The sequence below is a fragment of the Lupinus angustifolius genome, chromosome LG02, assembly GCF_001865875.1.
Source record: "Lupinus angustifolius cultivar Tanjil chromosome LG02, LupAngTanjil_v1.0, whole genome shotgun sequence".
Classification (NCBI taxonomy): Eukaryota; Viridiplantae; Streptophyta; class Magnoliopsida; order Fabales; family Fabaceae; genus Lupinus; species Lupinus angustifolius.
Genome location: NC_032010.1, coordinates 22,526,631 through 22,548,578, shown reverse-complemented (window position 1 = coordinate 22,548,578; position 21,948 = coordinate 22,526,631). Strand labels below are relative to the sequence as shown.

The 21,948-nt window shown below is 33.7% G+C and overlaps 3 protein-coding genes across 4 annotated transcripts; all 3 read left to right on the top strand.

Moving 5' to 3' along the window:
• Positions 2,669-7,808, top strand: LOC109340228 (peroxisomal nicotinamide adenine dinucleotide carrier). The gene is made up of 11 exons (XM_019577857.1): positions 2,669-2,963; positions 3,050-3,127; positions 3,403-3,477; positions 3,693-3,823; positions 3,967-4,021; positions 4,542-4,652; positions 5,248-5,316; positions 5,385-5,492; positions 5,612-5,680; positions 6,510-6,564; positions 7,368-7,808. Exons 1-11 carry the CDS (start codon positions 2,883-2,885, stop codon positions 7,559-7,561), a joined length of 1,026 nt encoding a protein of 341 aa, XP_019433402.1. The 5' UTR covers positions 2,669-2,882; the 3' UTR covers positions 7,562-7,808.
• Positions 11,044-14,029, top strand: LOC109340221 (probable signal peptidase complex subunit 2). The gene is made up of 5 exons (XM_019577846.1): positions 11,044-11,221; positions 11,336-11,487; positions 11,783-11,864; positions 13,389-13,531; positions 13,684-14,029. The coding sequence occupies exons 1-5, from the start codon at positions 11,141-11,143 to the stop codon at positions 13,778-13,780; spliced, it is 555 nt and encodes a 184-aa protein (XP_019433391.1). The 5' UTR covers positions 11,044-11,140; the 3' UTR covers positions 13,781-14,029.
• On the top strand, positions 15,474-20,786 carry LOC109340211. 2 transcript variants are annotated; one of them, XM_019577827.1, is made up of 4 exons: positions 15,474-16,095; positions 16,204-16,319; positions 18,944-19,187; positions 19,354-20,786. In XM_019577827.1, the coding sequence occupies exons 1-4, from the start codon at positions 15,694-15,696 to the stop codon at positions 20,668-20,670; spliced, it is 2,079 nt and encodes a 692-aa protein (XP_019433372.1). In that variant the 5' UTR covers positions 15,474-15,693; the 3' UTR covers positions 20,671-20,786. The 2 variants fall into 2 exon arrangements, with proteins under 2 accessions (XP_019433372.1, XP_019433383.1); XM_019577838.1 differs by having other exon boundaries at positions 15,475-16,077.

The window sequence follows — 21,948 nt, the reverse complement described above, 5'->3', positions numbered from 1 at the left end:
CTAATATACATAGAACAAGGAACGAAAGTAAGTTTATACTTGGTTTACAAATTCCACCAAACTCGTTTTGACATCCAAGAAAATTTTAATGTATGAATTTATAGATTCCGAACGTCCAGTTGTTGTCATTCTAGCGAAAAAGTTGTCCTTCAAATAAGCCAAAACCCAAAATTGACAATGAGAATACAATGAGTCAATATGTTGATCCTTATATAGGTCAAGATTGTCAACCATTATTTTCCATTGTCGTTCAAAGTCACTTGCACATTCTAAATTGTATAGCCTATAAAACTCAAATTTGAAGTCATCATATTTTGGACCCAAAGAAATAAAAAACCATGTTGGGAACTTGACACAATATGCTATATGCAAAATGCATGCTTTGTGTTTGGCAATTCCATTGAAACAGCTTCTTTAAGTGCATGGTCTTGATCAGTAAGAATTGTTTGTGGATATTTTCCTTTGACAAGGTACAAAAACACTGAAAGATGTCACAAAATATAAAAATGATTAAACTATGAAAGTTAAAACATAAGTCACAAAACAACTTCAAATAATAAGAATTTACCTTTAAGGCACACTTGAACGAAGGTATCTTCTCATTTTGCAATAGAACACAACCAAAGAAAAATGAATTTCCATGATTATGAACTCCGACCCATAGTCCAAGAGGCATATCATAACAGTTAATTCAATATGTAGTATCAAAGACAACCACGTCTCCAAAAGCTTCATATGCTCGAATAGAATCACCAAATACCCAAATAATGTGTTCCAAGTTGTTACTTTCATCTATTGTAAAATCATATTGGAATGCATCATCTTTATCTTTTAGACTTTTGCATAATTTTAGAACCTCTGAAGCGTCATTATCTTTACCAACATTACTGTGAGATTGAAAATTTCTAATGTCTTTTTCTAAAAATGGTAGATGGCCTGCCTCTATCCCCTTCTCTAACTCAAGCACCCTCATTATAATACTTACTGAACATCCAGCTTTTGATAGTAGTAATATGTGACCTTGATCATTGATAGGTATGTCACGATAAGCAAGAAGAAAACGAACCTCTTTGTTGTCCAATAATGCATGGTTATGAGAGTTACTAGAATAGGTGACCATCCAATGTTCCTCGAAGCCATTTGTTCTTTTAGTAATAATCAACTTTGCACTACATTTACATCTTGAACTTTTTCGTCTGAAGTATCATTACCTTTAGCAATACCAGCATGGTGACAAATAAACTTTCTTTTGTAAATATCCTCAATATTATTCTTGATGTGTTTGTAGGTGTGACCTCGTCTAATCAAAAAACCACAATTCTTTGCAAATAAAGAGTAAAAATTGTGAGCAATTTTATCAGAATTGAAATTTTGCCCTTTAAAAGGAACTGTCTCATTATTGTTTTGAACTAGTTCATTTTGTAGCTCTTGAGTTTCATCTTCTCCACTTACCAAATCAGAATCTCTAAGAAGTTCCAGAGGCCAACCATCACTTTCTTCTGATATCATTATATTATGAAAATGTGATTGAGAACTCACAATGAAATTAGATTGAGGGTTTGAGAGAGATTGAGGGTTTGAGAGAGATTGAGGGTTTGGGTGTGGTGGAGATGGCTCTGTTTTGTCATAGCGATGGTGGCTATCCGTTTCGCAGTGGGGGCGACACTCCGTTTCACAGCGGTGGCACTCCATTTCACATCAACGAAACAGAAATAACGGTGACAACTCTATTTAGAGAATAAGGATTACAAACTCTACCACAACCATGGGTCCACCTGCCCATGTGGTGTTTCTATTTGATGCTTATATCTGGTGCACATGACAACAAGGGACTTGAGTCTAATATATAACATTGATATTCTAATCTATTCTGATACTAGACAATGTGTGACTAAAATAATAACATATTTCAAGCATTCCCAACAATCTCCACATTGGTTTAAATAGACGAATATCTCGCTCATTAGGAAATCTACACAAGAATCTTCACCTTAGCGAATATATGACTTCACCTTGCTCAATGTCTAATTCTCTTTAACTGCTTCCCTCCATCATAGACTTTCCGAATATCCTTGACGATGTTACCAAGAACTTAGCTCTCTAAACTTGTAGTACAGTTTATCGTACCGCCATCAAATGGAACACGCCGCCTAGCCACCTATTGCTAGGAAGTCTTTCGATATATTGGAACCTTTACACAAAAGTTCACCAACAATCACCCTCTTCAATACTCAGTCAAACTAAACCTTGGAGCTTCATTGGAAAGCCTCAACCGCTTCCTTGGTGCTTATATTTGGTACAGATGACAACAAGAGACCTGAGTCCAATATATAACATTGATATTCTAATTATTCTGATACTAAACAATATGAGACTAAAACGATAACATATTTCAAGCATTCCTAACAATTGACCTAAAATATAATTAAGGACAAAGTTAGGTACAACTCAGTCCATTCCATTTTTTTGGATAAAGATATATCATTTTGGAAATACATATTACACGTCCCAAGAAGAAAGGGTTCGGTTGAAAGGGACGGCAACCTCTCTTAATTATTTTCTCTGACCAAACTAACCAACCGCAAGTCGAATAACATTAGGATATTCCCTCAACCGAGGGTAGAATAGTCCATGTAACCCACCCAGAACAACGTTAACATCAATTCCCAAACGCAACATGGATAGTGAAACCAACCTGTCATGTGAAAACTGTGAAATCACCATTTACTACAGACAAATACACTGGTAGCCTCTCTCTTTCTCTTTCTCTCTCTTGATTTGGAATTAGATCTTCTCTGTTGTTGTTTCTCTCTGAATAACGTGCTCTCGTGAGTTAAACATTAAGCCCCCAATAGAGTTTTTCGTTTTCCAGAGAAACAAACATGTCTGACGCTTTGATCAATGGCTTGGCTGGTGCTGGAGGAGGGATCATAGCTCAACTCATCACTTACCCTCTTCAAACTGTATGAATACACTTTCAAAGTTTTAATCTTTTCTCAATTGGGTTTTGCAAGATGTAATTTTTTCTCTTTTCTGTGGTGATCTATAGGTAAATACTCGTCAACAAACTGAACGTGACCCGAAGAATGAGAAGAAGAATCTGGGAACTCTTCAGCAAATGTGCCAGGTTTTTATTTTTTAGCATGGATCATGTGATTGTTTAGCTGAATTGGTTATGGAAATAAAGAAAAGATGAAAACTTGATGTTGGGTTTTTGACATAAATGGGACATGATCTTGGCTTACCTTTGTGGTTAGGTATTTATGTTAGCCATTTTTTAACTTCAAAATATTGGAATTATTGCCAAGTGATTAGGTTTTTAAGTTATTGTTAGCCAAACTGAGAAAAAAATAGTACTGGGTTTGATGGTTAAATGATTATGGTTTTGGGGAAATACTGTAGGTTGTGAAAAACGAAGGGTGGGAGCGGTTGTATGGAGGTTTAACACCATCGCTGGTTGGTACAGCTACATCTCAGGTGAGGTTATTTTAGCTCAGGTTTGATGATATTGCTTCTCGTAATTTAGTGATCATTGTTATGTCGAATTGATTATGCTAATCTTATTGTATTGAAATGAATTGAAGTCTTCCGATAAATCATGTTTTCTGCATCTTGTATTTCTGATGCTGAACTATTGAATGTCTTGATTTAGGTTTTCCAATTTTTAATATTACTACAATTTCATGGTACAGGGTGTTTACTATTATTTCTATCAAATCTTCAGGCACAAAGCTGAAGTAGCTGCACTTCAACAGAAAATGCTAGGCGTTGGTGATGGATCAGTTGGGATGCTCTCCTCACTTATTGTTGCTGCTTTATCTGGGTAATTTACGTCGCCTATAAAGATCCCTTATGTTTCTAGCTTGTTTTTTACCATTTCCGATCAAGTTGGTTGAATCACTGATTTTGTAATGTCTTGATATTCATGTGGTATGACCTAAATTGCATGATAAATCCTTCTTGTAGGTGTGTTAATGTGCTCTTGACAAATCCGATATGGTTAGTTGTCACCCGCATGCAGGTATATAGCACCTCCGTTCTCTCTTTTTGTATTCCCCTGCCTTTACCTGTTTCCCCCTCCCCCTTCATTTATCTTGTTATCTGGTTTCTTTGAAAAGGAAATTACAACGACTTTAACTAATGTTTTTTTTCCGTTCCCCCTAAAGATTTTCTCAAAACATTTCAACTTAGTAAATAAACTTGTAACAGAAGGATTTGTGAATTTAGATGTTTGCTTAATTTAGATATTGGAGTTGAAAAAACGATCAGTGATTTCAGAAACTTGGTAATTAGTTTTAGACACACAGGTTTAACTTGATGAACATTGACACCATTGTCATGCATTCTTTCGGTGCTGTGTTTCTTAAAGTTTTCCAAAGTTGTTTTATGCTGTATTATAGTATTAAATGTATAGAAGTTAATTTGAAGAAATTAATAAAACATATATACAACAACAACCAAGCCTTAATCCCACTAGGTAATAATTAATTGTTTATAGAGTGAGTCGCATAACTGAACATATTTATTTTTATACCATGCAGACACATAGAAAAGATTCAAGCAAAGCGCTCTCTGGTCAGAAGTTGTCAGACGCCACTGAACAAACAACACTTTCTGCAGTTGAACGTCCTCCATATGGAACTAGCAATGTGGTAGGTAAAGCCTATGTTTATTGATAGCCTCCTTATTCTTACGATATAAGAAGAGCTCATGAAATACCTTCTGTAACGATTAAGAGAAGTATACTACTTATTCTACCTGCCTGTAAGAATTTGTTTGACAATGAGATTAGTGTCTTGGTTAGTATGCTGAATCTGATATCATTTATATTATGATTGGAAGAGATTAAAAGAAAGTAGTTCCCAATTGAATGATATATGATTCTTAATTATAATTTCTCTCTCTATCATATAAAGAACGAGGAAAAAATGTATACGCTGACAGTGTATGAGTTTTATAAACTGCTATTGAATCATCCACCATTCATGTTTAATCACTATTGAATCTTCAAAAAAGTAATACAAATGAATGATGAATGATGTATTGACTGTATAAATATTTACACTGATAGTACATAGACATTACACTTATAAAGAATTTTAGTAAAGTCCATGTGTTTGTTCCCGGAGGACTCCAGATGATGCTGTTTTTGAGTTTTCACGAATTTGGGTCTGATTAACATTTTGAACTTCAAACCTGGAGAGTTTCCTTTCGCGTGGATAATGATATTCGAATATATCATTGCAGGTTCAAGAAGTCTACCAAGAAGCTGGAGTTTTGGGTTTCTGGAAAGGTGTATTACCAACACTGATCATGGTAGGTTGGAAGTGAATCTTTTTCATGTTATTATGGGAGTTGCACTAATGGTTTGTTACTGGTCTCAGGTAAGCAATCCTTCGATACAGTTCATGCTGTATGAAACCATATTGGGGAAGTTAAAAAAAAGACGTGCTCAGAGTAAGACGGGGAGCAATGGGGTAACTGCTGTGGAGGTATTTTCCAATTTATGTTTCTTCTGAGTGATTCATTCACACTTATGTTTTCTATTATGTAATCTATGTTCCTTTTGATTGTTCATAATATTGTCAGACTAAGATTGCCTTGTCTCTAGATATTTCTTCTTGGTGCGGTGGCTAAGCTTGGAGCTACTGTTGTAACTTATCCTCTCCTTGTTGTGAAGGTATACTTGACTAGCTTTCACTGTATGTTGGCTTATTCCAGCTATGGGGGAATGTTAATCTCAACAGATAAAAACAATAGTGGGCAATTAAATATTATAATTCACAGTGTGAAGGATAATCACACAAACTACTGTGAGCATTTACATTTGGCTTGGAAGGTGATGCTGTTAAACATAAATACAGAAATGACATTAGGTTCATGTAAAAATTATAGGGCGCCTAAGAGCATGAGACTCCCACCTAGTGGGACCTAGGGAGTGTAGATGTATGCAGTTTTACTCCTGTAAGCGGAGAGACTGTTTCCAGAAGGAAAGTTCTTCCAGTATTACATGCCTTGTGCATTGTAAATATTAAAAAAAGTGACTGTGGGTCGATTTGAAGATCTGAAACCCAGGGATTTATCTGAGACATAATTTTGGGATAACAAAATGCTTGAATATGCTGCAAATTTGTGTTGTGGTATTTTCTTGGACCGTAATGTCAATATGGCAATGATACTAGTTGGAACATTGAAAAATTGCAGAAGTGGTTACATATGCATTACATGAAATTGATGAATATATGTTTTTTATGAAATATGTATCTAATACTTTAGTAGATACTTATGTGTGCTTGACTTTATAATCATTATGATGATTAATAATGTCAAAATTTAATTCAAATGTTTGAAAATTGTTTGTTCTTGTACTAAATAGTCAACATGTCTTATTTCTTAAATTTGTCCTGTCATCATAAGATGAAAGGAATGGAGAGAATTGAGAAAAGTAAAAGCGGTTCTGTTTCCAAAATGTTTTTCTCAATCTCTCACTTTTGATATTGTTATTGCAGTCTAGGCTTCAAGCTAGACAGGCCAAAGATGGAGACAAGAAACAACAGTATAAAGGTTTAAGTTGCTATAATCTCTTCTGATACCATGAATATGCCCATAATCCTACTTCATCCGTTCTATTGAGTCTTGATGAAAGTGAGGTTATGTTTTGAGCCCTGTATGCTCGAGTTAAATGCGAGTTTTGCTCTTGTCCAACCTAGTAATAATGGCCTGGTTTGTTGCATCTCTCCCCTCATTCTATTGCTCTCTTTCTCTCACACACCCATGCTTGTGTTAAGTATATTCAAGTTTGAAGTTTCAAATTGAATATGAGGGGATGAAAGAAAGAATTTATAAGTGGAAAAGAACCATGAAACCATTATCTTAAGGTTTTGGTTCAAGACTTGGTGTCTCACTTTTGGTTATTCACTCTTATGCTCAATGAGACTCCCCATTGGTTGGAGTCTCCCAATTGTGGACGAGTCCAACAAGTGGAATCAAAGCTGATGATTTGACTGAAAATGATGGACTTAAGCAGTAGCAGACTGGTTAGTGTGTGGCCCCCACACTTGAGAGGGGACTATTGTGTATATTCAAGTGTGAAATCATACATTGAATATGAGGGGATGAATGTAAGAGTTTATAAGTGGAAATGCCCCATGGAACCACTGTCTTAATGTTTTGGTTCAAAATATGATGTCTCATTTGTGACTCTTCACTCTTCCCATGTCCGTTAATAATGAACTCCACAACCGCATACGAGTCCAACTTCTTGCACCAACAAGCACAAGTGTGCCCACAACCATTTTGAAACCATTAGATGCAAAAATGATATGATTCTTCAATCCCTTTCTAAAGCTGCATTTTTTTTAATTCAGGCACATTGGATGCTATTATTAAGATGATACGCTACGAAGGGTTTTATGGATTTTACAAAGGCATGGGCACTAAAATTGTACAAAGTGTGCTGGCTGCTGCGGTTCTGTTCATGGTGAAGGAAGAGCTAGTTAATAAGATTCGTTCCTTGCTGGCTAAGGGTGCTTCCAACAATGTAAAGCGAAAGCTTATGTGATAGAGACTATTTTGAGTTTTTCCGATTTTACGAACCATCTTCAATTGGCCAATTCATTCAAACCATAGGAAATATATTGTGACATTGGAAAGCTTGTAACTTAATAAACAGGAGATTAGAATATGATCATTATTTTAACTTGATTAATTTCATCAGATTATACCCCAAAAGGAAATTTGTGTCTAAAATAACATGTTACAACAACATATTCTATTTACATAACAGGATTCTTGGTTGTGTGATTCTGTCTTATTTTCATTTATTAGACATGGAAGCCAAACTATTGATACGGTTGATACATGCAGCTCATTAATATTGGATGAGCAAGTCTTATCAACTAGTGTTGTATGCTAGTAGAGAAATTTGATATTCTCACCTAAGGCAGTTTGAACTTTCAAGTTATGCAAAAAATGCAACAATTATAGTATTATATGTGAGTAGCAGAAAATGAAGTAGGGTAATGTGTAAATAGATAAGTAAAAAACTATGTAAATATTATTCCGCCTGATCTATAATATGAAGGCTATTTTGATTCACAATTTTTATAACCTTCACGATTTACTGATTAATTCCATCTTAAGAAGAAGAAAGAACAATTGTCACTTTCTAATTTATATGACTAGAACAAAATTGGCATTATAGAGGACCAATGTTCATAAAAAAATTTATTTATTAAATGTCCATCATAAGAATTCATACTTCAAATTTTTTTATTTGTTATTAACTAAACAATCAGCATATATACAAGTACAACGATCCGATATTTGTATCTTCTCTAGCAGCTATGCTTCTATGGTAATTGTTGGAGAATGACAATTATTTTTTTATACTTTTCTTCCCTTCTTTCTATATTTCTTAAAACATAAATTGTAAAGATCCTAATTTCAATAATTGCAATAAAAATGCACCCTAATATTATTACCTAAACCTCTTATCACTCACCCAATAGTAATGACTCTAGTTTCTATTTAAGAAAAGCATATAAATGGACAAATAGAAAGCGCGAATAACTTTGACATTACTTTTTATTTCATAAAAACAAAATTTTATTTTATCATTCTTATCCGACACACACTCTATAAACTTCTGTATTGACACACTTCACATACTATATAAGTTTTAGTGAAATTACATAAATCATCTATTATTTTTTACACCTATAAAAACCCCTAAATTTATGTTTTCATTACACTGACCACCTTTGTATGAGAAACAATATAATCTTTTAAACAAAAAAGTGATAAATGTAATTAAGTTAAACAAAATATGATATATTGAGGAGACAAGTCCAAATAATATATAAGTCAATACCCCTTTATTATTTTTGGTTTACTATGATATAGTATAAGAGCAATCCAAACAATATATTAGAATTGTTAACATATTTTGCAACAAAAAATAATAAATATACATTGAATTGTATATTATTTGGATTTGTCTTCATAATATACCATGTTTTGTTTAACTTAATTGTATTTATCTTTTTTGTTTAAAAAATTACACACATTTCTCGTGCAGTGGTGATTAGTGTAATGAAAATATAAAAATAATTAGGATTTGGGTAGGTATAGAAAAGTGAGAGATAATTTATATAACTTCGTTAAAACTATGGGAATGTCAATCTGATCTACTATTCTTAGTTTGGATTTATTTTCTTTCACCATGTATACATTTTTTGTTGTCACCTAAACTATCATTTAATGTACAATATTAATTAATGATAAGATTCTAATTTTATAATGTTTTAAAAAAAAATAAAAAAAACTATTTTTATCTATACTATTAATAAAGGGAAAACACAAAATAACCATCCATCATGGTGTAATTTGTGTTTTCCTATTTTGCCCCCAATATTTTTTTATTTCTACCAAAAAACCATATATTATTATTTTCTTATTTTATCCTTATTATCTTCTTATTTTAAAAGTGTATTTAAAAAATTGAATATTAGACTAATTGAATAAATTCAACCGTAAATTTAGCGCAAAAAAATTATATTTGAATTTATAAAATACAAACTATACATTACAAACGATAGGAAAGCGGGTTGACAGGCACGAGAGTGCATGTCAACACGCTAGTACTATATAAAGCCAAAACTTAAAATAACTTCTCTCATGGTGTAATTTTTATTTCCTATTTTGTCCTTAATATTATTTAATTTTTACAAAAAACTATATAATCCTAAGCAACCACCACCAATACATTAATTAACCACATATCTCACCTTAAATTAAACATTATCATAAACAAACAAAAATATAATATAAAGTACAACGAACACAACAAATACATTCTAATTCAAAAAATGAAATATATAAAAATTGAATATGTAGCATCACACAATATTCACCGGTAAATACGAAATGTCTGTAAACACTAGTTACTATAATATACAATTGAAATATATTATTATTTTAAATGTAGGAGTAACAATATTGCCTTAAATACATTGTGATCAAATCTATCCTTATTGATCTCTTGACTACATTACTTGGTTAGCTTTATGGAGGACAAAAAAAACTTATACCCGTAAGTATTCGCAGGTAAAACACGTACGGGCACGAGTACGGTTCACAAATGGGTACCCGCGAGTATTATAAATGGGTTTTTAAAAATACTCTAGTACATACGGGCGGGTACCCGTATCCATGGGTACCCGTTATTTATATAATTAATATATTATATTTAATTAAATTAAAAAATATATTATTCTAACATTTATTACACTATGTATATTTTTTCCTTTACTTTGTTTACATATTTTATTGAGTTTGGTGGTGAACCACCCTACAAATGTTATTATATGTATAGAAACACACATGTTTTACAAAGAAAATATATACTTTTTGTAAATAAATGAGAACAAAAAATCACACAAATAGAAAACACCAATAAATTTAGCATTTTTGCCAAATATTCAATCAAAATGTACAAAAATAATTAAGTTTTATCTTATTTGAAACACAACATAAGTAAAAATTTATTTATAATAGAGGAAAGTCGCGTGTACCAATTGTATCCGCGGGTACCCAGAAATACCCGCGAATACCGCACACGGGTACCCGTACGGATATGGATATTACTCTTCTATTTTGAAACGGGTAGCTGATAGTTATTACCCATGTCCGCCGGTGCATATTGCCATCCCTAGTTAGCTTGAACACATCTCTTCTATTCCACAATAATACGGTACACATATGTTATTTGATACTTAGTGTTACTTCATATGTTATGACATTATAATTGGTTAAGTTAAATATTAAAGTTAAAATTTAATTGTATCACTAAGTGTGAGACAGCAAATATGCATGCAGTAATATGTATCACTCCATACCATGGGATGTGTGATTAACTAAAAAAATTTATTTAATATTAAAATTTTGAATTAATTAAAAAAATGAGAGTGCGCACTAGGCAGCAAGCGTAGGTTTAGTGCAAGAGGAGTGCGCATTACGCATGTAGCGCAGGTTTAGTGAGTTAACACTAGTAACAGCTATTGAAGTTGAAACGCAGAGTTAATAATCCTTCGCGGTTGGGTGAATTGAAAATACGAGAGAGACAGCAAAGAATTCAGAAATGGCGTCGAAATCCGCAAAGAAGGTCAATCTCTTAGATCATAACTCCATCAAACACATCCTTGATGAATCCGTAACTGAGGTTTCTCCTTTAACCCTAATCCCTCTCTTTCTCTCTTTTCGATTTTATAATCCACTTTCATTTTAAGATTTTTCTTTCGTTTTATACATCAATTTTTGTGTTCATGATGTGTAGGTGGTCAAGAATCAAGGTTATGTGGAAGACGTGAGATTGAGCAACGCGAAGCTTTTGATTGGAACCAGTATCATCGTTGTTGCTCTCATCGCTCAATTTTACAAGAAAAAGTTCCCCGAGAACAGAGATTTTCTCCTTGCCTGCATCGCCTTATATCCTTTTTTTGATTTCGAATTTTATTTCACTGCATGTGTGTTTATTTTGTTATTTTTTGTATACAAAATAAATCTGGTTCATGAATCTTTTGTCTGATTGGGATAATGAATAAATGGATGATGAGAGATCTGAAATTATGGATAATAACTGTTTTCATTGAAATAATGTGAGATGAAGGAATTATCTAAATGGAATTTGATGTTGTATTTGAGAAAGGAAATGTGATTGCTGATTATTATATTTTCATTCATTCTAGTTCAGTTCTGTTTGATCTTTAACTCTTGCGCGCACGTATGTACTCTTCAATGGGTTGTTGCAGCTGATCTCATACACTAAGGAGAAGAACGCCATTCTGTTTACTTATCCTCCTGCTGTAAGTTTCTGTTAACTAAGATAGTGCACGTGTGTTTCATGCTAAAGTTTCTTACAGAGAATAGATGCTGTGTTTGATTTGCATTGCTCTGGGTGATAGATTTTCCTTGTTTGGGCAGTCCTCTATTCTGGTGTTAGATTTATAAACTGTAATTTGCAATGTGCCTTAGAAACACATTATCTATACTACTCTCTCCTATTGCATAATGCATATTTAATGTGGTCAGTTAGAATATCTGGTGATGTTTTACGATCTATTGATTTCAATTAACTGAGTTTACAGACTGTATTTTTCACATTTTAATTGTATATTCAAATATATATTTATATACACACACATATATAATCACATTATGCACTGATTGAATTTTACTTTCATCTTGCCATTTTTAATTCATTTTTCCAATTTATCGAGAGAGGATTTGACAATTATGTCTATTTTGTGTCAGTGTGTGAGAGAAGGAAGAGAGGGCACCTATTTCTTTATGCTTTGACCGTCTTTTTTTCTTCTTTGCTCTCTTATGTGATAGCAACAAGGCTGATGTTTCAGTCTGGTTAGTTTTGTTAGGATTGTGCTGTGTTAATTATAAGGCTTAAGCTACATAGGGTATCTGGTCATGATTGTTTTAAGCTCAATGTTCATCATAGACACCAAGCAGATTGCTTGAGTATTAAATTTACTTTACATCAAGTGACTGATAGCTAAAAGTAATATCTGCTGGTAAGCATTTAGTTTTTAACTTTTTATTTGACATACTGGTGTTATTTTATTTTCAATGAAATTTTATTATGTACTGGTATTAATTTATCATATGTTCTCCTTCCTTGTAGTTGTTGAATTTCAATTTAAGTTGCATAAAACCTATATCTTTATTGTTCAAAGCTTCATTTGGAGTTTGACTTTACCCAAACACGCCGAAGTCCTTTAGGGTTTAGTTGCTTGCAGTCTTAAAAATTAAAATGGATTTCAAATTTGATTGCTTCAATTTTCACAGTTTAAGTTTCAGAGTTCTTTTTACTCTCTTCAAAGTTTCATATATTTTTAGGGTTTGTTTGCTTGTTGGGTTTTAGAGGGAAAGGAAGAGAAATTGAAGGCTTCAGAGTCGTCTTACAAGTGTATTTCTAGATTCTGAAGCCTTCCTATTACCTTTATTCCCTTCCAAAACCCAATTCTTAATGGACCTTGAAAGTGGAATTCATGATATCTGACTAGAAGTTTAGAGGATTCCTAGACTGAAGTGTTTGCTTCAAAAGCAGCAATGCAAAATAGTTGGGTTTTTGACAGATTGTTGTAGGTTTTTCGTGGATGAATGGTGTAGATTATTTAAGTTTTTTTAATCTTTGTACTGGCTTTTACTGGTATACGTTATATTTCATTCATCTCGATATATTGAGGTTTGTATTTTAACTCTTTCCAAGTCAAATAATGTATTTGATATTAGCCTTCCAGCATAAGCCCAAGACATACTCTTTTTAAACAATGATCATCTGGTATTACAACTTAGATGTTATTTCATTTTTACAGGGATCCTTTACCAGTACTGGTTTGGTAGTTTCCTCCAAATTGCCTAGATTTTCAGACTTGTACACACTTACCATAGCAAGTGCAGATCCAAAATCAATTTCTGCAAATGAACCAGTTCATTTTACCAAAAGTATTACCGGATGGTATGTCTCTTTCTCTCTCCAACTCCCATAGTCAGTCCTTAGCTTAGACATACATTCACTATGACAATGGACAAGCGAATCAGTATTTATGCGCCCATTGCACTGCTTTTTGGAGGTCAAAATGCTTCATTTTGTTTATGTTTGGATTGCAGGTTCACTAACGATGGAGTCTTGGTTGAGGGTCTTTTCTGGAAAGATGTTGAAGGCTTGATAGTTCAGTATACAAAAGAACCAAAGAAGAGCAAGTGATGTGGAGAGATTTTGTTCTGCAAAGCACTTTATGTAGAAGAGACATATATCTGGATATGGTTTATAATCCTATACTTTTTAAAATTTAGAATGACAGTGAGGAAATCAAGCTTTCACCAGCTTTAGAACACATTTTATTACCATATTCCATCAGTTTATTTCGTAGACAAAGGTTGAACCTCGCTTTTCTCCATTTAATTTACTTAAAAGGATTCAGATTCCCTTTCTCTCTATTTTGTTTTTCTTCAATTCTTTTTAAGATAAGGTTAAATTTCAAGTCTATATGTTGTCATGGACTCGTTAAAATGCACGGGAAGGGACGGGGTTGCTGAGCTTGTAGAATTGGCTCTAGTTTTAATGGTATTGCACGCTGGATTCAGTGGCATTGCAATCTGGGATCATTAGAACGAGAAGGATAGGGGATCATTATAGAAGTATGATGTTTTGTTGATTAGATGAGAGCACTTATGCTTTCTTGTTTTCTTTTATTTTTCCTTGAGAGTGAGATATTTTATTATGATATTCCTCTTGTCACGAGTGCAAGATAAGAAATTGTGGCTTGTAAGATGGTGGGTGGCAACATATAAGTATGGAGGATATGGGAGGTTGATGAGACTTGAAGTAGCTAAGACAATATATATTGCATTAAGATGCTTTAACAAGTCGGTAAGGGTTTAAAGTATATAACATTTCCACAAAATGGAATTAGTTGTTTTTATTTTTAGAGTAATGTGTATGGTTTAAAGATTTATAGTCGATACATTATAATGACATGAAAAACTCTTCCACGTATATTTTAACTCTTTTATTATTAAAGCATAAAATAAAATGATGAAGTTTTGTGCTGACACTGCCAATAAGTTTATACAATCATACACGTGGTGCCAAGCCTTTTGCTCGTTGACATGATTATTGAGTATTGACAATAGAACTAATCAAAATCTAATAATCAATCACATAATAAATAAATACTAAATTTAAATTAGAAATATTTGTATCAAAAATAGGTAGTCTAATAGTGTAAAATGCACTAGATCCCACTAAATCTGATCAGTTAAAATATTTAATTTTTGTAAGTAACATTTGTTAAAAAATATAATAATACATTCAAAAAAGATTAATTCATTATATCAAATTAAATTAGAAGCACCCATAAAAAGGTGAAAAAAAGTTAATACAAAATGCCTCTCTAAAAAAATACAAACAAACATAAAATAGAATTATAAAATTACATATGTGTACATATGGGACACTCAATTATTCTAACATTCAAAATTTATTGAAAACTGCTATTGTATCCGAGGTGGCCATGGATTATTCGACCCTGTTTGTTTTGATGGGGTGGAAAATAGTCATGAAGACACATATAATACATAACTTTTAAAGATAAGTGCATTTATACCTATTGATACTATTATTTATGATCAAATTTTAAAATTAAAATTTTAATTTATTGACAATATTTATTTGGTTGTCTCCATATACATATGTTTGCAATACTTTTCTCTCAATGAGAGAAGGTGATCCATTGCGCCTACATGGCACTGCTTTACGTTCATACATGTAGGGACCCTACCAGCCACTGTGTCTGGATCTCAAAATAAATGCCCAAACCACATTCCATAACAAGTTTCAAGTCCGCCACGTCATCATTACGTGCCTACTATTTATACAACAACTCATTCGCCAGCCTACCATTTCTGGCAAAGCTAGTATCTGCAACAGATATTTTATCTCTCTCTAAAACCGTGCGCCTTCATTTTCTCTCTCTAAGCGTTACCGATTCTATCTTCACATCCTTCGGAATCACCGTTGTCATTTCTCGATTCAGATTCGAGGCATTTGATTCCCTTTCTTCAATCGGAGCTCTCTGCTTTTGTTCCTTTTCGATTTGATTTTCGGATAAATTTTTGATGACGAACCAGAGAGAACGAGATTTGTTACCCTATCGTATGGATTCACCGGACGGTGAGGATTTTGACGAATCTTCGTCAGTGGACAGTGGCTCTTCGTTCGGAGTTGGATCTAGTGCAAATTCTAACATTTCTGCGGAGAACGGTGATTCGACGAGTGAGGTTCGGTTGACGGAGCGGTTGATGGATATTCTTGTTGGCGAAGGCGACGGTGATCTGTTAATTCAGCAAACCGATCGGGAAGATCGTCTGTTGCAGTGGTTACAGGCTCTTGATATGCAAGTTATGGGAGCGTGTCGTGCAGACGAGCGATTGAAACCGTTTCTGAAGATGAACGCTGCCTGCGGCGTCACGGAAGATCCCTTGCTGGCTCAATTAAGTCAGGTATATTTGATTCTCGAAGCCTTTGTTCATTCCATTAGCTGTGACTACTATAATTGTTATCACTATCTTCACGTTCTGTCTTCTTGTAATTGTTCGTTTTAATTTTGATTTCTTTTGTTGTTACAGCATTTTGAGCCATCAGAGGTTGGTATGTTAGCAAGATGCTTCTGTGTGCCTCTTCTTTCAATTCGCGTTGGAAAGATCAATAAGGAAGGCACTCGCCTCTGCCCCACTGCCAATAGGTAATGCTATTTTAAATCTGTGCGGAAATCTACTTATTTGTTTCCAGCGTGGTGTTTGCTTAAAATCTATGTATATGATGATGTAATCTATAGGATAGAGTATATGTTACTTTCTAATTGAGCAATTAGCCTCATGTAGTATTGGCATTATTTTATTGTGTTTGTTAATTTCCATGTTTTTAACAGAAGCACCACTATCCCATTGTTGTCTTTTCATGTGTCTGTGTTTATATTGTTTGGAGGCAGTCAGATAATCAGATTATTGACTGATAATATATATTTTTCTCACTGCAAAAGTTATTTACTGGCAGTTCACCAGTTTAAAATAATACGCAATGTTAGTAATGTTTTGCAGTATGTGGCAGACATATACATGTAAGTTAGTGTCTGTGTGAAATCATGTATGCATAAAGTATGGTTTGGATGCATTAGTCCTCACAATTTTTTTTAATTGTGCTCTTGCGTTCCTTCTGGATCATTTAGCTTGCGATTTTTGTGCGGCACTTTTTGTTTAATCACTTCACGGATTTTCTTCAATTAATGTCATCATTTCAGATAACTTTCTTTGCTGCAATTTGCAGCCAGTTTAAATTAGTCTTATTTTGTCTTCTATTCCACTGAGATAAGGGGATCTGGTTATGCCAGGAGCTGTATAATTTTGAGTGATTGATTAATGTACAAGAAGTCAAGAACTTTCCTCTTTACCCGTCTCCATCTAACACAGGTGTTTTTTTAATAAAAAATTGATAACCTTTTGTATGCATGGCCTAATATCTTTTGGACTGGCTTGTCTCAGGCCTTATGGGGGCTTTGTAGGTTTGGCTATTCACTGTGTAAAGGCTAAGGCAATACTTCTTTAGTTCTTATTAATATGTCCCATTTGAAGATATTCTGTTCATATTTATCTGTCCCACTGAGAAGTTCAAGAGTCTTGGTTGGTATTTTACAATTTCTCCCAAATTTATTCTTTAAGGAAGTAGTGGAAACATATTACTTTAGAGAGATAAGGGGCATATTATGAAAAACACAATAAATTCAACACAAACCAGCACATTTATGGCTTTTCTTGATTTGTACGTTTTTTTCCTATTTGGAGAGGTAAGTAGGAAAAGCGGGAGTGCGTGCCATTTGTTTAGGAAGGTTAAGGAGTTGACAGTGGGATAGGTTAGTTTCTGGTTCTGGAAGAAAATTGCGAGGTAGATAAAGGTCCTCAATTTTAGGGTCTGCAAATGTAGGACATGTTGTCTGGCAGGTCTATTGTTTCAGAAATGAATGGGTCTGATGAGTTCATATATAGTGGATGATAGTGGTCATCGAGTCATTATTAAACTTCCACAGCCTTATTATGTATTTTTTTATGTATTACTTATACCTTTTAGAAGTTGAAAAAATTATAATTGATTTATTTCTGTAGTTTCAATTTCATTTTCTTTTGCATATTTCTTTTTCTGTAGATAATATCATTTATAGCATAGGTAGCTGATTTATGGCTATCAAAGTTTATTTTTCTGCTTGATATAGCCAAAAACTCTTGCATTTTCTTTTGCTACATCACTGTTCTTAAGATTTAAGTAGCATTTACTTTGTCTGCCATGTGTAAATTTGTGAACTGACATTTATATTATAGTAAATTTGCTTATAGTACTTTTTTTAACTGTCAGACATTAGTGTAAATCCTTTTGTGGTAATGTTGCTGTTTTTTCTTTATAAACTTAACGAATTGCAGTTTGTTGGATGACTGGTAATAATTATTGTAGTTTAATTTATTGATGGTGACATGTTCATTCTTCCAAGTAAAAATGTCTTTTGACTTGTAGGTAACTGGGAGTATTCTATTATGATCTCTGAATTAAGAGGAAGTAAAGGTAGTTTCATGATCCTGTATTATACATCGCCAACAGATTTTTAGATCTTTCGGTTTGAAGGATAAAAGATTAGCACATCGAGTAGGTCACTGTATTTATCAATGTGATGTTTAATTATGTGTCTGTATACAGTAGTTTGCTGTGTATTTATATTGCATGTTATATGTGTTCTCATATTAATATGCTAAAGATGTTTTTGTTTTTTATAAATATTATTTAATGTGATCACATATCTATATAATCTCATTGATAATAATAGTCTAAAATATCCAGTTTAGTATGGATTTCATTCTGTATTTGATTGTATCGTTTAATATACTTGTTATACACTTGAAGCAATATAAGCATATAGTAGATTACAATTTTGTTGAGGTAGATTATTTGTATTTGAGATGGTGGAAAGGGTTGAATATGTTACTTAGATGCTTTTGACCTCATATTTTTAAAAACTATGGTGGCTGTAATTGTGTCTTTAATATGCTTGCTGTTAATCTGTGATTATCACCCTTTTGGAAGACTGAGAGTTTATGTGTGTATACACAACATATGTGTGGGTACACACATGTCCTAATGGCGATGACTTATACTTGTATGCTTAACTGGAATAAGGCTTTTGTATTGTTCGGCTGGAGCTTTTAACTTCGCAGATTCTGCACCAAAGTTTCATTGTGCAACTTTGATGCATTGCTTGTCTTTTTTATCTCCTGTTATTTATCTTCTCAACTAACTATTAATAAGGTATCATCTACTTGTTTACAGGGGTAACTTGTCACTCGTACTACTGCCGAGTTCTGATATTCGCCTCTCATTCATTGGGGATGATGGTAAAGTGGAGAGATTATTCACCCTCACTAGCAAATCCCAGTGTGCGGCTGTTGTGGTTGATGAAATCCCAACAGACAGTTCTGGCCGATCCTTCCTTGTTGGGACTCCAGATAGCAGAACTTTTTACTTTTGGTGCTCAGAAAAGTCTAAGCTTTTGGGAATTGAATTACTTGCAAAGGTGGGTTTATCTGCTTGTTGCCTTGCACACATGATTGGACTCAGTTAACTTTTCGCATGGAATAAAAGTAAATATGAAAATATTCTACATTCTTCCAAGTTTCTCCTTTAATTTATTTGATGATTAATATTGTTTTCCCATCAAACTCTTGCTTCGGACAAATCAGATGAAGGATTTGCTGCAGCAGAAACCATCAATTGCTGAGTTGAGCGGCATTAGCAACTCACGGCTTGACTGCTTTGCAACTCAGCTTGGTGCTTTTCTTGTTGGGTCATCATTGGGCAGTAGTTTTGAGAATTCAGTTTGCGCTTCAACATTTGCTTTTGAGAATTCACAGTCTTCATCATCAAAATTTCCCCGATCTCGACATAATGGAGGACAGGTGACAAAAGGAGATACAGCACCTTACCAGAGTATTCTTAGTCCTAGATCAAGTTCTTTTAAGGAGGTGCCCCCAAGAAACTTGTCTTTCCACAGGATTGCTGCCAGGGAGAAGATCAAGCGTCGTGGTGACAGCCATCAGTTTGCATTTGACAATTCGGCAAATGAGTCAACCAACAGCTTAGATATATCTATAACTTCTGATCATGACGAAGCTTCAGAAGTTACCAAAAATTTTGCATTTTCTTCGTGTTTTCTAGGTTCTCTGGGAAAACTTGCTGTTTCATCAAGCCTTGGCTTAGGAGGGGATTTAGCACCTGTGGTGTCTCCCCTTTTTACTCCCAACTATTGTTGGTGTCCTCCTGGGATCTCAACTTTTCCGTCCCTCACAGCACTTCCTCAAGTTTCCGACTCATCTGTTGACTCGACTTCTTACTCAGGTGCCTCTTTGTTACCCAGTACCCTGCCAGTTAGCCTGCTGCAACCTATACAGCCTCTTAATGTTGGCACAATGATGGACTTCCCTCCATTTCTGCCTGATCCATCAATCAGAATGTCGTTGCCAACTTCTCAGCAAATTCCCATCTTCACTCCATTAATGTGTGATCCAATTGTTCATGTCCCAGTTATTGATTTGTGCTCTTCTGGTCAGAGCTATCTTGTGAGTGCTGGCCCTGCTATGTCAACTAGCATTCCTCCATTGCATCCAATGCTTGTGAAGCCACTAATTTCTGAATCTGATGCTGTGGTAAAGAGTGCAAGAGAAACTCTTAGGTTGCTAATCAGTGGTTCAAGCCAGGGTAACCAACATGTAACGATGGATCCTTTGCCAGCAATTTTAACTAACCCAAATGTCAAACAAAGCAATATATTTGCTGCTGGCAGCCATGGTCTTTATACCGGAACCAGGGACATTGATGTTATTGCAAACAACATTGCTGCCATGGGATTGGCATCACTTTCGGGGATGTCCAGGGGAGAGGGTGAGTTGAAGCCATGCAGCTACTATGGGATGTCAGAATCAGAAGTGAGGAAACCCAGTGATTCAAGCAGTTCATTTTTTGATGATAAGGGCGATCCTCCTTTAGATTCCACACAGTAGTAGTAATTGATGCAATGATGTTTTTTTGTGTAGAACTCTTCTGTCGAGAAAATGTAGATATATGCTGTAGCTCTTTGAATAGTTTTTAAGTGTGACTTTGGCCATTCTTGAGCCTTTGTTGTTTTATCATTGGAGATTTGGAATGTTAATGACATTTCGGCTCTGTAAATGTGCTCAGTTCTCGGTACGGGGTGACAATTGGATGAAAATGGATTTGGATCATAATGGATAGATGGAAAGCCATCCACAAATTCATGTAAATTTATAAAATCACATTTTTAAACTATTCAATACATCCAAATTCAATGGATTCCAATTTATCCATTCAATCCTAATATTCATTTTAATAGATGGGGTTGATAGATATTCAATTCAATTATTTTTGTAATTTGAACTAGAGCCGGAAAAAATCATTTTGAAATTATATTTAATAAAACATTTTTAAAAATCAATTTTAAAAATATTTTTAAAACAGTTTTAAAAAATCTCAGTTTTTAAATTTACCTACCAAAGCTTTGAAAGACAACAATGTAGCTTTGATAAAAATGTTGATATTGTTGAAGGAATTCTTTTGTTAGGGAGAAAATAGTTTATATTACTAGTATCAAAATCGATTCGTGTCGGCTGGTTCAACCTGTAAGTTGGTGACTCGGTTTTAATACTGTTACGATACAACATTTACACTAGTCATACAATTATACTGGTAAAAACCGATCATACCGGCTGGTTTCATTTAAAATTATTTTTTTAATGAAAATGATTTATTTTTACCAAAATATTTGTATAATGTTCAAACACTCAACTACTATATATTTTATACATCTAAAATATGGGTTACAATATATATTTTATATAAATGAAAATAGTTATTGTCTTCTTTATTGATTTTGAACATTAATATTAGTATAAAATACTATGAATATCTAAGTTCACTAATATGCAGTTTAATAGTGAACCACCATACTACTATACTAGATTACTAGTACTCTGACAGATATGATATTAATAAAATTTGTTTATAGTTTGTATGTTGGGTTTGCATAGCAAAGTTTGGTCTGCATATGTTGTTTTATGGAAAAAAATATTTTTGTTTTTATTTTTTTGGATGAATTAGGTATTCATCGGATATAATGGATAAATTTGACTTCATTCATTGTTATATCCATTGGATTATATCCATTTAAATCTATTAATTTTAATGGATGAATTGTATGTATTTTATTTAAATGGATTATGAATAATTTTGTAACTTCTGTTTTCACGTGAGGTTCTATAATT

Coding starts and splice junctions, on each gene's coding strand:
- LOC109340228 (XM_019577857.1), top strand. CDS start 2,883: ATGTCTGACGCTTTGATCAATGGCTTGGCTGGTGCTGGAGGAGGGATC. Junction 4,022..4,541: donor TAGTTGTCACCCGCATGCAG/GTATATAGCACC, acceptor TATACCATGCAG/ACACATAGAAAAGATTCAAG. Junction 5,681..6,509: donor ATCCTCTCCTTGTTGTGAAG/GTATACTTGACT, acceptor TTGTTATTGCAG/TCTAGGCTTCAAGCTAGACA.
- LOC109340221 (XM_019577846.1), top strand. CDS start 11,141: ATGGCGTCGAAATCCGCAAAGAAGGTCAATCTCTTAGATCATAACTCC. Junction 11,222..11,335: donor TTGATGAATCCGTAACTGAG/GTTTCTCCTTTA, acceptor CATGATGTGTAG/GTGGTCAAGAATCAAGGTTA. Junction 11,865..13,388: donor TGTTTACTTATCCTCCTGCT/GTAAGTTTCTGT, acceptor TCATTTTTACAG/GGATCCTTTACCAGTACTGG.
- LOC109340211 (XM_019577827.1), top strand. CDS start 15,694: ATGACGAACCAGAGAGAACGAGATTTGTTACCCTATCGTATGGATTCA. Junction 16,320..18,943: donor CTCTGCCCCACTGCCAATAG/GTAATGCTATTT, acceptor ACTTGTTTACAG/GGGTAACTTGTCACTCGTAC. Junction 19,188..19,353: donor GAATTGAATTACTTGCAAAG/GTGGGTTTATCT, acceptor CGGACAAATCAG/ATGAAGGATTTGCTGCAGCA.